Source organism: Melanotaenia boesemani, chromosome 11 (assembly GCF_017639745.1).
Source record: "Melanotaenia boesemani isolate fMelBoe1 chromosome 11, fMelBoe1.pri, whole genome shotgun sequence".
Classification (NCBI taxonomy): Eukaryota; Metazoa; Chordata; class Actinopteri; order Atheriniformes; family Melanotaeniidae; genus Melanotaenia; species Melanotaenia boesemani.
Window position 1 is genome coordinate 26906212 of NC_055692.1, and position 12064 is coordinate 26918275.

The 12064-nt window shown below is 39.2% G+C and overlaps 2 protein-coding genes across 2 annotated transcripts; one reads left to right on the top strand and one right to left on the bottom strand.

Moving 5' to 3' along the window:
* Window positions 1-792: 792 nt before the first annotated feature.
* mlec (malectin) lies at window positions 793-6128 on the top strand. The gene is made up of 6 exons (XM_041999456.1): window positions 793-1027; window positions 1473-1698; window positions 2167-2345; window positions 2633-2809; window positions 5135-5192; window positions 5391-6128. The coding sequence occupies exons 2-6, from the start codon at window positions 1497-1499 to the stop codon at window positions 5633-5635; spliced, it is 861 nt and encodes a 286-aa protein (XP_041855390.1). The 5' UTR covers window positions 793-1027; window positions 1473-1496; the 3' UTR covers window positions 5636-6128.
* A 2763-nt stretch (window positions 6129-8891) lies between these two features.
* On the bottom strand, window positions 8892-11847 carry si:ch211-170d8.2 (uncharacterized protein LOC571755 homolog). Its single transcript, XM_041999455.1, has 3 exons — window positions 11306-11847; window positions 10201-10345; window positions 8892-10094 (listed from the first exon to the last, which is right to left on the bottom strand). Exons 1-3 carry the CDS (start codon window positions 11721-11723, stop codon window positions 9743-9745), a joined length of 915 nt encoding a protein of 304 aa, XP_041855389.1. The 5' UTR covers window positions 11724-11847; the 3' UTR covers window positions 8892-9742.
* Between the last annotated feature and the right edge of the window lie 217 nt (window positions 11848-12064).

The following is a 12064-nucleotide window of genomic DNA, read 5'->3' on the forward strand; positions in this document are numbered from 1 at the left end:
TGTAAGTTACTGGACTTCATTTCAAGGATAGAGTGTTTCAGTGTATGTTCACCAACGCAGTGTTGGGTAAAAATGAAACACTTGTCACCCACAGCGGTATTACTGTTGCCATAGAAACTATATTCATTCATTTGTTCCTTCTTCCTCTTCTTCTTCTTGGTCAAATTTAAAGTGCACAGTGTGCGCGTTGCGTTGGACTCTCCTGATTGGACAAAACTCGGGCCATACCATACCGGGAAAAAGAAGGGGGGCGTGACGTTTTCTTTAAGAACACGTGTAATAATACCGAAAAATATTAAATATGCTTTAGTCCTTTAAATAAATCGTACAAGAGTTGGGAACTTATTTACCTTGTGTTATAAATTGTAGCAGAATTTGTCAGCCTCCATGGCAAACAGCTTTCCCTTTTCAAACCGCTGCCAGTTAAAAAGATTGATAATTAAACCAATGACTGCAGAAAACCACCTACAAAACAATGATGACGAGAAATTAATACTATAAAATACACTCTTCAGCAAGGTTTCACTAAAATTTAACCTGTTTGTGGTGGTAAGTGATCCAAAAGCCTGCCCATATGAGTTCATATATGGTTTGTTTTGTTCACAAATTTCAAGGCACTCCTTATGTTATGTCATTTATTTATTGTTATTGATAAATAAAAAAGTGTCTCATTAATAAAAAAAAGAAACTGTGCGATTGGTTTATGCTATGAAATGTTTTAAATAGGTCGGAAGCTTTTAACAGGACGATCTGATTCGACAGAGTATCTGTCAGTCAGTGATCTTGGGAAATCTGAGGTTAGGTAGCGCTGCTCCGCCTCCTCCAACTGGCAGCTGTTGTAGCTAGTAGCGAGCAAATGTTAATTTGGATATACACATTGAATGAAAGTCAAAGTGAAGAGCTGCAACAGAGAATATTTGCACATAGTTATCTTACACTGTAGGTTGTAGAAGCCTGGTCAGACTGCGCCAAAAGAAATTCTATTGATACACATTGACAAAAGATTGGTTGAAGGAATTTGTGGAAGGTAAGGGGCATTTGCATTTACGTTAGCTGGGCTTTCATTCACCAAGAATTTCTGGTTAGACAGGTAGGTTAGCTAGATTACCAAGCTAACTGACAAACGTAATTTTCTTTTAACGCCTCTTTATATTTGTTTCTTTTTCAGTTGATATCGTGGTAATAAGCCATAAAATTGTTCACGTTAAGTTGGTGTACTTGTTCGTGATTCCTCTGTCATTTTCCGCATCTGTGTGCAAATGGTACCCGGTGTTGGTACTGTTAATGTTAGCATACTGGCTAACTTAACGGATATCATGTTTCATGTAACTAAGGCACGTTGGCTAGCTATTTTGGCTAGCTAAGCTTGTGTGCTTAATGTTATATGCGGAAGGGTTACTTGGATGCAAAAACTGAGTCTAAGCCCCATTCGAGCAGATACCGACGCTGACTGTGCCTGTCTCTGTATCTAGGAGCAGACTGTGCGGCGAAAGGCAATGCAGCGGGTCACGGCGCAACTCGTCGCCGGTCTGGTCGCAGCGGTGCTGACGCTGCTGTCCGAGCAGTGTTGGGCGGACGGCGGGGGCCCAAGCCTCTCAGAACGGGTTATATGGGCTGTAAATTCTGGTGGTGAAACACATGTAGACGTACATGGTATTCACTTCAAAAAAGACCCTTTGGAAGGGAAAATCGGCAAAGGTGAGTCTAACGTTATTCGGGGTTACTCGTAAATATGAGCTGGTGTCTGGCCGGGTTTCACCTGGAAAGTGGTGGCAAGAGTGGCAGTGTAGAAGAAGGTGTTGCCAGTATGAACCTCTGCATGCTGCCGTTTCCGCAAGTAAGTACAAACTAATGAGGAGTCAGCAGAGAGCTGCAGCCCCGCCCCTTTCAGCATGTAAAGGAAGCAGGTTATGATATGATCAAGTAGACCGCAGAGGGTAATTCCTGGCTCCATTTCTGAGTCAGAGATGCAGTTAACGCAAGATGAAAGAACCGTAATGGGACAGTTTGCTATTTTAGTCAGATGAAGACTGGATTCTACTGAATTCAATAAAGGACATTGGTTGTAAAATGTGATGCTCTGCTTGACATAAAACTTACTTTTCCAATGTTAAGAGGTTTTAGAACATTGTGCGCATTGAACCCAATGTTGTTCTCTTTTTGTAGCATCAGATTATGGGGTGCGTCTGCCAATACTACGCTCCAGTCCAGAGGACCAGATTCTGTACCAGACAGAACGCTACAATGAAGACACTTTTGGATATGATGTTCCTATACGTGAGGAAGGAGACTATATACTAGTCTTGAAGTTTGCAGAGGTTTACTTTGCACAGTCACAGCAAAAGGTATTAATTAGGCATATTAAAGTTTGTTGTTATATAGTTTTTTGTTTGTTTTTTTGTTTTGTTTTGTTTTTTTAAGTTTTCTTTACTTTTGATGACTGGTGTAGTGTTTTTTTTTTCTATTCAAACCATATAATAGGCTTGACACATAAATTATTTTAGTGCGCATTATTTTTCTAACAGTGTATAAAGATATTAGTGCATTCACTTTATAGCATGATATGTTTTGAAGTTGTGGTTGCAGAAAGATGAGTTATTTATCACTACTGATTAGGAATTTGTTTTTGTAGGTGTTTGATGTCCGTCTAAATGGTCATGTGGTGGTGAAAGACCTGGATATCTTTGATCGAGTGGGTCACAGTACTGCTCATGATGAGATAGTGGCCTTCTCTATTAGACGAGGCAAGCTGAGTGTGCAAGGAGAGGTGTCCACTTTCAACGGCAAGCTCACTGTGGAGTTTGTAAAGGTGAGTTGACATTTCTGTAGGTCACCATCAGTAAGAAGGAGATTATTTTGCAAGACAAGCAGCAAAATAAATAAGCATTCATTGAAAGTTGAGATTTTTGCTACCCACTGCCAGAGACAGCTGGTTTATTACAGAGTGAAAATCTGCTAGCTCAGCTAGCTTCATTTGGAGACATTTTCATACAGAAACTTATAAATGCAAAACAACATTTGTTATGTGCCTGGCAAATGTTCAGAGGGAGAAGTTGTTTTACATTGTACAATGTTGACAGTAGCAAAGAAATCAAATTAAAAAAACATTCACCGATGCATAAGCATTCATAGACTTAAGTAGATGATGGGATTGTGGGTAAATAAAGATGACAGAGAAGTTATTCAAGTTCACCAAACTGAACAATCGACCACTATCTGTTGGGGAAAATTTAGTATTTTACAGCTTTTTGGATAACATTGAGCCAGTTTAGCTAATATTTACAGCCTAGGGAGTACACAGACACTATTTTTGCCCATCTAAATGACAACAGAAGATTTAAAAAATGCTAAATCTACTTTTATTTTGTCATATTTTACCATTCAGAATATTGTAATGTAAAACTGTATTCTAGTGTATCATTGACATTTTAACAATTTTATTCCCCTTAAGCTAAATTGTAGTGATCACATTAATGGACAGCAACACACATACGCAGCAGGATTATTTAGGCTTATAATCATCTGGTCAGAGGAATCCAAACTTTTACTTTCCATGGTTTTCACCAAGATAATTAGCTGCAACAGATAACAGTTTTTTTTTCAACATCTGAGCCAGATGAACAAGAAAAACAGCTTGAAATCATTTGAGTTGGAGCTGAAACAGCTGTTCTCTGACTATGTTGCCATATTTTCAACTGCTCCCATCTGACACCATTTTGTTAAACACAATAACACCGGTTTGTTAGGTTGATATGAGTTTTTATTGCAAGCCTGCCCAGTAATTATATATGAGCTCATAACTTTTTCAGGGAAAACTTTGATGATTGTGACCATTGTGTTGAGTGAATTAAAATATCCTGTTTTTGTATTGCTGTTACTGTGAGTGCTATTAAATTCTCACGAGTGTATTGTCAATCTGTTTTTTTTATAACATGGATAAAAGGGTTATTTTCAGCTGTGTCTATCTGCTATTATGTTGTACATGACCATGGCATATTTGCAAAGCTGAGATGAGCTGTTAATGCAAAATGACATGTTTATGACTTTAGTGATAATGGTACTCGTTAAAAGATGTTTTCAAGCCTTTGACTGGAACTTACTGTCCAGTCTAGCAAACATCATGCAACCCTGTTGGTCACTTTCACAGAATTGAACATAATATTAATATGAGCTCTGTTGAACTGTGAAGTCTGTCATTTCAGCAGACTAATAAATCCCTAATGTTGCATATCTTTTCTCTAGCTCTGTGTCAACAGGTCACACACAGATCAGCAGCTATTAGGTCAAAGGGCAGAGTAAAGATGTCTTTGTAATACCGTAGCTCCTACAGTTTTATAATCCTCTTTCACTGCAGTCATTGCAGCCCAGAATTTTAACAAACACAGCTAAAAAATAAAAAAATAGGAATATGCTGGCAGAGGACAACGTCTGTCATATTGGCCTAAAGTAAAATATATTTGACAGTTTCCTCAGGCTGACTTTAAATTAGATTTGCCCTGTCAGCTTTTATTTGGCACATAGTTCCTTATTCGGCCCACATTTTAACCACTACATGATGGACGAGATTCTGTTTATAAATTCAAGAGCTACTCATTATTTATCCTTCTTAAACAGGTGGAGCAAGCCCCCCAAAAGGAAAGTATTTCTTTCTAAGCTGTTTAACAAATGAGAGCTATAAGCTTACTAGGTTTGTAGATTATGTGGTTGTAGGCTAAATTTATATAATGGCATAATTCCAAAAACTTTCTGCACTGACCTCTTTACCTTTTTCTTTGAGTAGATCTTTGGCCGCCTTTTTGTCTTTCTTTAAGGAAGAAAATGGGACACACTGTCTGCTCTTATTCTTAGTGTTCACATTATTCTGATTATACAACCATAATTAATTCTATAATATGCAGTGTATTTACATTCAACAAAAGCTCAGTGGGAGGGTAAATAACAGGTGTAAGATGCATGTAAAGGTGCACTGATTTTTTTTATTGGTGTTTCTTGGAAGCACAAAATGATTGTGGAGGACTGTGAGAAACAGGTTTTGTCCTCCTTTGTGGCATCAAATGTAATTTGCTCATAAAGGTCAGTTGATGTTGTGTTTACATTAAGCACCACTGATGCTGCTGTTTTGTTCTTGTTTCAGGGTTATTATGACAACCCCAAGATCTGCGCTCTCTACGTTATGAAGGGGACTTTAGAAGGTAAGCCTTCAGATTGCAGACATACCCTCTTACATTACTGTAGCTAGACTTGGTATACTGAATATATTTGCTGTAGCTGTTTATTACTGATTATGATGTATCCATAGGACACTTTTTAATAGACTTTGTGTATAAGGGTCTTTATATTGTTTATTTTTTACTTACCTCAACCACTTTTAACTTGTTTTTATTTAACAGATGTACCAAAACTTCAGCCTCACCCTGGCTTGGAGAAGCATGAAGAAGAAGAAGAAGAAGAGGAAGAAAGCGAAGGAGGTGAAGAAGGTGGGAAGAAAAAGGTTGCAACCGGTTCTAAGTACAGGGTCCAGTCAGGCCCCCGAACACCAAACCCCTACGCAGCAGACAACAGCAGCCTAATGTTTCCCATCCTTGTTGCATTTGGGGTGTTCATCCCAACACTGTTTTGCCTCTGCCGGCTGTGAGCCAAAACTCACTGTGGGGGAGACATCGGGAGGCTTAAGATGGACGTGGTACTTTGAAGAGAGGGAAAGAAGGGAGAGGGGAGATGAAGGCGGCGACAGCAGTACAGGTAAAAGCATACACACAGGAGAGAGCCGAAGGATTGGGGGAAAATGAGGACAACGGAGGACAAAAGAGACGATAACTTTTTGGAAAGCCACTGCCAGATGAAGCAAACGCTGCTGTTGAAAGAAAAGGAGATGTTGGAAGTGTATTCTATGCGCTTCTTTGAATGTGTTTCACATCCACCTCTGCTGACCCCATTTGAACAATGTTAGTCATTTCCACTCAGAGGCTGGGCAGGATTTACAGAAGCCAGTCTTCATGGGTTGAAGCCACATTTCCACAGATAAGAGATCCTCAGGAGTGATTGTTCTGGGCCCATTTTATAAACTAAAGGCATTGTTTTGTACTGGGTGTAGCAAGGAAGCACACTCTATTAAACACTCCTGCTCAGCATCTGGTCGACATGGTACCTTGATGAAAATGGTGCTGCTTAGAAATTGGTACAATAGAACAGCAACCATAAAGTGAGACAGTAAATGGAAATGCAGTTTCCATTTGAGAGCCTCCCATTCTTCTCAACCTGGAAATGTTTGTATCTTTCCATTCAGATCTACTTGGGCCTTGTGTTGATGTGCCATCATCTACTTGCCATAAGATGTGCAGAGATAGTCTTGAACCAGCTCGGTAGCTGGGAGTTCCTTTGCTGTCTGTCTGCTTGCCTTTACATAAAACATGGGTTGGGTCAGATTTGTTGGTGGCATGTTTAATAAACAGCATTGTTCCACCGTAGACACATTCAGAACCATAGGAAGTGTCCAGCAGTGATCACAATTTTTTCCTCAAAGGATGAACCCAATCACACATTAAATCCTTTACAGAACAGCCGTAGTTGGTGAGAGGCAACGTTTATGCTGTGAAATGCTGAAACTCCAGTGAGCAACAATTATATTACTGTATTTTAATTTTTGCCTTAGTTTTTACTCAATACTCATTTTGCATGCCTGCCTTTTTTTGTTTCACCAAAGAATGTCTTTTATTTAATTAGAAAATGGAAAATGTAGTATCCCCCTTTTATTCGAAAAATGGCTCACAAATTCAGTTTTTGTTGGCTTCAAGGGTTCCCAGTTGAACGGGGCACAAAGAGAGTAAAATATGCCCATCAACTTAAATTGTTAAAGGCAGCAAATTTAAGAATGACTGGAGAAGTTTTTCTCTAGCATGTCCATGAAAGTTGTAATTTGTGTCATTAACATTTTGAGTTAAAACAAGGTGGCATCATTAGTTACAGTCCTCTGTCGTATCTTAAACTGAGCAAGCCGGCTGCTCCACCTCTGAGTCAAATAAATTATTAATCTGTGCCAGACAATGCATTTGTTTCATACATCCTCCATGTTGCTCAATGTGTACCACATGTTTATCCACATGCAGTTTAAGGTAAGAAAGCACAACATAGGTCTAAGCAGAAAATTTAGTGTTTACCAGATATTATATGTAAATTCTCCACATTTTTCTCTACACCTTTTCAAACATTGCTTTTAATATAGGTAGTACCATTTTATTGATTTAGTGTGAACTTTCAGTGCAATAAAGCTGCACACTCCAGTCTTTAAGTGGGTAAACTACATAGCCATGTTATCAAAGTCCACTTTGACTCTATTTAGTCTTAGCTTTTGGACAATGATAAACATTTTAGCTCTTCATGTGGAATGAAAAGCAGCTTTGTTTCTCTGTTTTTGCTTAAGCATTTGTGAGCCTTCCTATTAATGTGTCAAGTTACATCCCTTAAGTGCTAAGCTCTACTTCAAGGATGATTTAGAAACATTGCCTGTTTCAAAAATGCGTCTTAAATGCTCCTCCCCTTGCTAAATAAAACCCTTCCCCTCCTCTCCTTCACCAGTATTGCTGTTGCCATAAGCAGTACTTGGAACAACAAAATTATTCAGGTGTTGTGGATCTTCCTCACTCCTTGACTCTCCCTCCCATTTTGTTTGACGGTTTGCAAGAAGTTTTTCACAAAATAAAAAAAACAGTTGTCAGTTCTGCTATTTTTGGTTTTGTTTTTTTTTTCTGTAACCTCAAATCATGTTGAAGTCATACGAGCACCTTTCTTTTAAAAAAGATGCAAAAAGTTCAATTAATTCACCAAAGTCGCCGTTTTCTGCTTCTCTTTATGTCTACACAGTCGCGTGTGTATATATACGGTACAAAAATCACACTTTCAGTTTGAGTGACTGTTTTTTTTTCCTCTCATCAACTTTGTGTTGTAGGTGAGGTGTTTGGGGCTGTATAATTTTCGTGTAAAATTTTGTGGCCTTTCTTTCCGGAGAGGAGTGGTTGTTTGTACAAAGTTTTTTTTGTTTGTTTTGTTTTTAAACAAGCAGCCACATGAACTGGCTGTCAGAAAGTAAAATAAATGAGATTGTCTGAAAATATGGGATCTTCCATTTTATTATATATAATTTAAGTCTGAGTGGGGCTGACCTGGAGATGTTTTATAATACGAATAGATGTGTTTGAGTTTCTTCCTCAGGATCTGTTTTAAGTTTTTAAAACATTTTATTGGTGTGACATTTTGCACTGCCTTGTGTATTTTCAATGTTCCTTTTTTTATATGTTTTTTTTTGTTCCTTTGTTGCCTTGAATTATTGAATACATCTTGCTTCACCATCATTCACCTTGAGATTTTGCTTTTTTCTTTTTGTCCCTCCTACGCTAAACAACTTTCAGGACTAGATTTTCATTCCACACAAATGGCTCATGGTAAGATTAGAAGAGGGAAGCTTGTAGATTAGTCATATCCTGAATTTGTTATTGACGTTAACTCTTCTGAGAGAAAAACCAATCAAATGAAAATGAAACGTTTGAACAAATAGTGTGTGAACGGTCTTCTACTCCTTTACTAACCTGTCAGTGCATCTCACAGCTGAATGGAGTGGAATGGAGATCTGCTCTTTGCGACTTTGCCACTTCAGAACCAAAGATTTGCCGCCATTCCATCTAAACATTTATCCACCATGACATAACATGACTTTTTGTTTCTTTCATCGTTATTTTTTTCCACCACCAGGTAAACCAGTGAATAAACCAGGTTTAAACAAACATGTCTTTGTCATCAAATTTGTTGAAAACCTGATTTACCTGACAACACTACAAAGAACCAGTGGAACTATTTTGTAATTAATATAAATGTGTTTATTATATGTTGCTGTTTTATTTTTTTCTTTTTCAAAGCAACTGAAGATGTGACATATTTAAACTGATAAACAGCCATCTTTGTCATCTAGACCAAGACCTCAAACAAGGTCTGCTTCCACTTACACAGTGTGATCTGTGAGATGGAAAGAGTGTGCATTACAGCTCCCATCATACTGTAGATACATGTATGTCTTGGATAAATAACTGCTCCTTCAAGGGTGGACACAGATATTTGCTAGACCCCCGATCTTCTGACATAGATGTGGCATATCTCTGCAAAATGGGAAATGCTGAAAAATGCTGTCTCTTTTTAATAAATGTGCTATTTTATCAGAATGTGTTGCTGTTGTTTTTTTTTGTTTTTTTTTGGAGATCCTTGCGTTGGTGCTGATCATGTTTTGAGGATTTCTTATATATTTAACAGACAAAAGATGGGCCTTTTAATTATGCGGCTTTGTGAAATTTTGAATACTCAATACTTGAAACATATTTCCTGACAAATTAACAGAGATGTTAGCATAGTTCAGCATGTCTACATCACATGTACCAGTTCTTTGTTTGTTCAGGTGTTCCCCCCCGTCAACCAACTTTTCCCAGCAACTATATAAACATCTTTAAATAGAAACGCATATCTTAAATATGTCAAACAGCTGAATAAAGTGGACTGAACCTGGTTTAATAATTAAAGAGGACACACATATTTGGCATGAGCCACTGTTAACTTTTCTCAGTAAAGGCTAAATAAACTTTTAGTACATCATATTTACATATTAATATATATATGTATAGCTTGCACAACATTTATAAATAGCTTTGACAAAGTGCATCAATTCCTTTGAAGTTTTGAGACAGATGTCTTCACAGAAAGTTCATCTTGATCTGTAATACAGAGCAATGAAGGGCGCGTGTGTGAGGCGAACACCACCAGTTCTACACGGCACACCCGATCCAGCCCAACTGCAGCCCAGGATCAAGCCCAGATCCAGAGCTGGCAGTGTGTTGGTGAGCCCTTCACCCCATGCATCACCAGCTGTGTCCTGCAGAGCCCCTAAAGAGGGCTTTTCACCTGGTGATTCCTCACTGGAGAGGAGTACAGCCCGTCTCATGTTTACCAAGCTGGGACCTGGTCTGGCACCACCTGCCATCTCATGCAGAGTTTGAAAAAGGAACAGCAGATCCACTCTCAGCTCCACCATGTCACCCAGCAACTTCAAAGTGTACCTAGAGAGGGCAAGAGACAAGTGGGATGTGACCAGGCCCAAGACTCGCAGAGACCATCAGTGCAGAACAATGTTTGTCTTTGGAAGCTTTCATTCTGAGTTTTTACCTGGTAGGAAGGTTGTGCTTTGCCATAAATGGAATCAAGGGTTGGATTTCCAGATGTTGTGGATTAGAAAGCTGGAAGTGAAGCTCGGCTCCAAAAACTGCCAGTGATAAAATCTCCCTGGTGACGACAAACTCCAAATCTGCATCTGGTGAGAAGAAAAAGGAGAAATTCCTGATTCAGAGTGTTGTATTTCAGGTTTTCTTCAGTCATGATAAATCCCAGGGATCAGAAAAGGATCTCCACTACAGAGGTCGTGTTTTCACTCCTAATGCCTTGTTAATCTGTCAGCAGGATATCTCAGCAATTCTTCATGGGGACCTTAAGCCAGCTGAGTTATTTGTATGCAGATAATAGTCTTCTATAAGACTGCATTCATCAAGCCAAAACACAGGCAACTGTTTTCAGGCCTTACTTCTTTTTACCAAAAGCAGCTTATGACGTTTGCCAGAGGAAAGTACTGCACACTGTTACTTTATGTTTAGCGTGCATCTGTTTATTGCTGCTGTATCATTTTATTCTTGCTAAGCAATGAACCAAGTTCATCTTTGTATGCAAGTGTATGCTTTACCTTAATATAGTCCCATCGTTTGTTTGTTTAAAAAGCAGCTTTGGAACATCCCATTGTGGTCCCCTATGATTTTTTTACTAAATTTTGGTTTATCAAAACATTTTTAAGGGATTTTTATGATTACCATTAACAAATTTAATTTAATGTTGATGATCAGATTAGTTAATTTAATTACCGTAACTTAAAAAATTTTTAATAAAACACCTGAGTCCAGGACATAAGGGTAAATAGGAGACTTTTCATGTGCTTTGGCATTGTTCTGCACATTTGTAGAACTCTGGAGGGAAATGGCAATATTCCTCAAAAAAAAAAAAATTCCCTGATTTGAGGTAAATGTCTAACACTTATATCCAAAATCTTCCAGAGGCTGATGAATTGTGATGAGCTGGTTACTGTAAAGGCCACAATAAGTTACCCCCTGTGACCCCCTCCTACATTAAACATTGAGGTTTTGGCACCCTGAAAGAGACATCGGGCATCATAATTAAAATACTTATTTCTTGTGTAATTCTGCACCCCTTTAATGATTTGTCTTACCTCCTCTCAGTCGGCCTTGAATCCCTTTAACGCTCCTGCAATTTACTCCCTCTTGACAGCAGCGATAAACCTGTCTGACCAAGCTGAAAAGAGACTTTCCAGGGAAAACCAAACCCCGTGAGGCCCCAAGAGAAAACGGCCGCACGCGGAGTTTTAGCAGGGTCACATCGTCCCTCGTAGTATTCAGCGTGTTTTCCAGCCAAGGGGCCGCTAGCTTTGCGCATTGATCCCTTTGCGCTTCCGCGGTCCCTCGCTTCAACATGTCCATGCGTAAAGTTACTTCAGATGATTCTTCTGCAGTTTTTGACGATCGTGACAGAAACCCGTGGGAGTCCACCGCTCGACCAAATACTCCAACGTCACTTGTCATCGCTGACACAAGAAATAAAGCAATCCAGAAGCAGTTTGAGGCGTCCATGGCGAAATCCTAAATCCTTCCCTTTGGTGCCAGCTCTCCACAGTTTGGGTTCGACAGGTTAGGTCTCCGTGCTAAATAGCCCACCGACAATGGGGACAACTTATCACTTGAAATTTGAGCCTCCTCACAGACCCTGCCCCTCTTTTTGTCCGTGTCCTTAACCAGCCGTTTGACCCCCACTGCTTTCTTTTAATGCACGTGCATAATGAGGCGCCCCAAAGCGCGCCGACTTGGTCCATTCAAATTCAGCCACTTAGCTAATGCCTCTAATCACTCTATATTTGGACGATCATGAACGATCTCATTTACTACAACGTGCGGTATTCCTGTTGGATAGGAAT